This window comes from Impatiens glandulifera, chromosome 1, assembly GCF_907164915.1.
Source record: "Impatiens glandulifera chromosome 1, dImpGla2.1, whole genome shotgun sequence".
NCBI classification, from domain to species: domain Eukaryota; kingdom Viridiplantae; phylum Streptophyta; class Magnoliopsida; order Ericales; family Balsaminaceae; genus Impatiens; species Impatiens glandulifera.
In genome coordinates this window covers 14,881,846-14,885,438 of record NC_061862.1, presented here as the reverse complement: position 1 = coordinate 14,885,438, position 3,593 = coordinate 14,881,846, and the positions used below count along the sequence as shown (strand labels likewise).

Sequence of the window (3,593 nt, the reverse complement as noted above, 5' to 3'; positions counted from 1 at the left end):
TGTGGTAAAAGAAAATTGAGTGGAGACTATTGTTTGTGGTATCATAGTCGGATCATTTTGAGTAAAGTCTATTGTTTGTGGTATAGTAGTCGGGCCATTGAATTGTTGCGCATCTGCTGGTTCATTCATATTTGTCTTTTATAACAAAATTTAACGAGCCAATTAGCTAAATATAATTAGGCAATACACTCAATATAACGAGACAATGAGCTCTATTTAACGAGTCAATTAGCTAAATATAATGACGTATTACACTCAATATAACTAGGCAATGCGCTCTATATAACGAGACAATCAACTCAATATAACGAATCAGCAAACATAATATAACGAGTCAATTAGATAAATATAATGAGATAATACACTCAATATAACTAGGAAATGAGTTCTATATAACGAGGCAATGGACTTGTTAATTACTTATTAACTAAGTTGTATTGAGCTTAATATATCCAAGTATTTAACTCAATATAAAGGTATATTGAGCTCAATGTATCCTTGTATTGAGCTCAATATATCCGTGTATTCAACTAAATATAACTGTGTCAGTATAAAGTTGTATTGATTAGAAGATAACTACGCCGAGTAGAAGATAACGATGAAAAAAACACAATATCAAAATATATTAGTTATTTGGAGTTACCTGACCACCATCGATATGTATTTATATGGAGTTATATCCCGACCACCGTCGATATGTATTTATATGGAGTTATATCCCGACCATTGTCGATAGGAATCTCGGGAGCAGCCGAATATGTTCTAGGGTTTGTAACAAGAAATTGGGCGTCGTCGGAGAGGATAGAGAAAAGAGAGAGGTTTTTATTTTTTCATTTTTCACTTTTATTTTTCTTTTATATAATTTTTTTTATAGCGTGGCAAAACTCTCTTGGCAGCAATGGGGATTCTTTGTACGCTCGGAGGCCCATAATCGGCCTCCCTATCATTACTCATTTTATAAATAATATAGAGATCTATAAGTATAATGTTAAATTTAATTAAGTTAATTAATTATCTTTAAATTACATAACTATAGGTGAAATGTTCAAAATTTGGATTTATGTTTAATTTGACCCTTCAAGTTGGTGCTTTATATATATATGCAAATATATAACATCCTCCAAGGTTTAATTAACAATGATGGAATAAATAAATATTTTTCACTTTTTATTTTATTTTAAAAGTTATTATATCAAAATTTTGGAACTCTATAATTAGTTTCTTTTTTATATCTTCTAAAAAAAAGTTTTAGTTTAAAATATATATATATTAATAAATATTAATATAAAGTCTTATTTTCCACCATTTTTACCGAATTATAACTGAAGGAGACACCTATGATAGCACACATTAATATTCTCACCTCTGTTAGTAATAAAGTTGAAAACATTGATAGTTCTACATAACTATTGCCGGTCCCGAGAATAGTCCCCTCCCCAAAGAAAAACAAAAATGTGAAAAAAATATTACCTGTACTAATTTTGGTTAATAAAATTGTTAAACAAACTGCTTTTATAACTAAAATTAGAATCCATAACCAAATAAAAATTAAAATTTATCATCATAAACCACAAAAATCTAATTATTTTTATTAAATGATTCTCTGGAACTCTCTTCGTTTCTACTATACTTAGAGATAAAACGCCCACCTGAAAATCTGAGGAAAATTGAGTAGTGAAACAGGGCGATTGTATGGTGAGGTCTTAGATTTTCACCTCTCTTCCAAAAGAATTGGTGGAGGCTTATCTATACCACTACACTACTGACAAAATATTGTGGGATGAGCTTTAAGATTGAGAGGTATGGGGATGCAACGAACCATATATTGTATCTTATTCAAAAAGAAATAGCCTCTGTTAACCAAGGCCTCTATAACCAAAAGCTTGATTGTTATTACATAAAAACATGTATATGCATATATTATCATAAACCCTAAACCCTAGTTCATGATCTGGTGGCGGATCCAGGTCCAAACACCTTCAAACCTTCCCTGTTGAACTTCAAGTTCCTAGCCTCTTCCCTCGAGATTCCATAAGAATTCATCAGCACATCCACGGGCAGTCCCCTGAAAACAGACAACCTCCCGGCTATGGGGCTAGTCATGGCATTGGCACTAGTCTTGAATGCGATCCATTCCAAGCCATCTTGGCTAGCCTTCTTAATGGAAGCAAAGTCTTGTGGCACCACCACGATCTGTCCTTCCTTAACCTGTTCATCGAAAACTGTTCCCTTGCTACCCACAATCTGCATCCTCCCGCTCCCACGTAGTATATACACCATGCTGTGCGCGTTCACGTTCCAGTATGGAGCCAATATAGCATTCTGCAGGCATACAAAAATCAGTTAGCTGAATTGTAAAGAAAATGTACATTTTGTTAATTTTATGGATTTACATACGTACCCTGTAAAGAACACCTCTCTCGGCGCTGAGTTGGATCGTGTTGAGTGCGGGGAAATGGTGAGAGTTGAGGGTGGTGAGTCGTCCGCCACGTGGGTTGTACACGTCAGCGCGACGAGCACTGTCGATGTTCTGACTCAGCTTCATGGTACAAACGGTTTCTTCAAGACCGTTGTGTCTCCTCTCTCTCATTTCGGCTTCCTCTCCCTGGTAACTAGGGCATACAACTTCAAAGTTTTTCTCAACTCGGACGATATTGCCTCTGTTATCTTCATCTCCCTTTAGTTTCCTTGCTGTGTCAACATCCACGTTGAAAATGGCAGACAAGAATTTCTCGTCTATTCCCTTGAAAACGTTGCCGGCTTCTTTGGTCTGGGCTCCGTGGCGCTCTTCTCCTCTCGCCGCCGATGGGTTTCCGGCCAAGAAGAATTTCTGTTAATTAATTAATTAATTATCATTATTTTTAATTAATTAATTAACCTTTTAATTTGTCAAAACATAGAATTAATTAATTATAATTAATTAATTACTCTGATCTTGAGATCGAGCTGGTTGGCATCGTTGCTGAGATCGAGAAGCGAAATCAACTCAAGAGGGTTCTCGCCGTTGTTGAAGGCCCATGTTGTCATTCCGGGAAAGACAGACAAAACATCACCTTGTCGGATTTCTCTAACCTTCTGGTGGCGGTCGGGAAAACCGGATTCTTGACTGGATTCGAATGTCTCAGCGCAGCCTGGAATGACAGCCCCTTGGATACCTTTGCCTGTTAATTCATTCATCGTAACATTTATTTATTATACATACATACATACATACATACAATTTATGCTTAATTAATTAATTATATAATAATACAATTTATAATACCTCGAATGACGTAAGAGATTTGAGGGGCATTTGTGTAGGATGGCAAGAGAAGTCCACGTGGCTGGATGGTGTAGCGGATGGCTACAAAACCTGCACATAGGAACTCTTCATTTTCTAGGTCCCAGATTTCGGTCTCTCCGGCTTCGGCAGAGAACCTGCGGTTGGGCTCGCGGGCGCTGATGCGGTCTATGTCGCAGCTGGTTCTTGCCTGGAGCCTGTGTCTTTGGGCACCGCCTAAGGCCTGCCATTGATTCTGATGAGGGCTGAACTGGGCGGTGCAGCCATGGAAGAGGACCATAAGGAACAGACCTAGAGAGAGGAAAGCCAT

General features: G+C 37.1%; 1 protein-coding gene across 1 annotated transcript; it reads right to left on the bottom strand.

The window, feature by feature from the left end:
• Positions 1–1,930: 1,930 nt before the first annotated feature.
• Positions 1,931–3,593, bottom strand: LOC124918926 (13S globulin seed storage protein 1-like). Its single transcript, XM_047459001.1, has 4 exons — positions 3,266–3,593; positions 2,929–3,161; positions 2,402–2,830; positions 1,931–2,322 (listed from the first exon to the last, which is right to left on the bottom strand). The coding sequence occupies exons 1-4, from the start codon at positions 3,591–3,593 to the stop codon at positions 1,945–1,947; spliced, it is 1,368 nt and encodes a 455-aa protein (XP_047314957.1). The 3' UTR covers positions 1,931–1,944.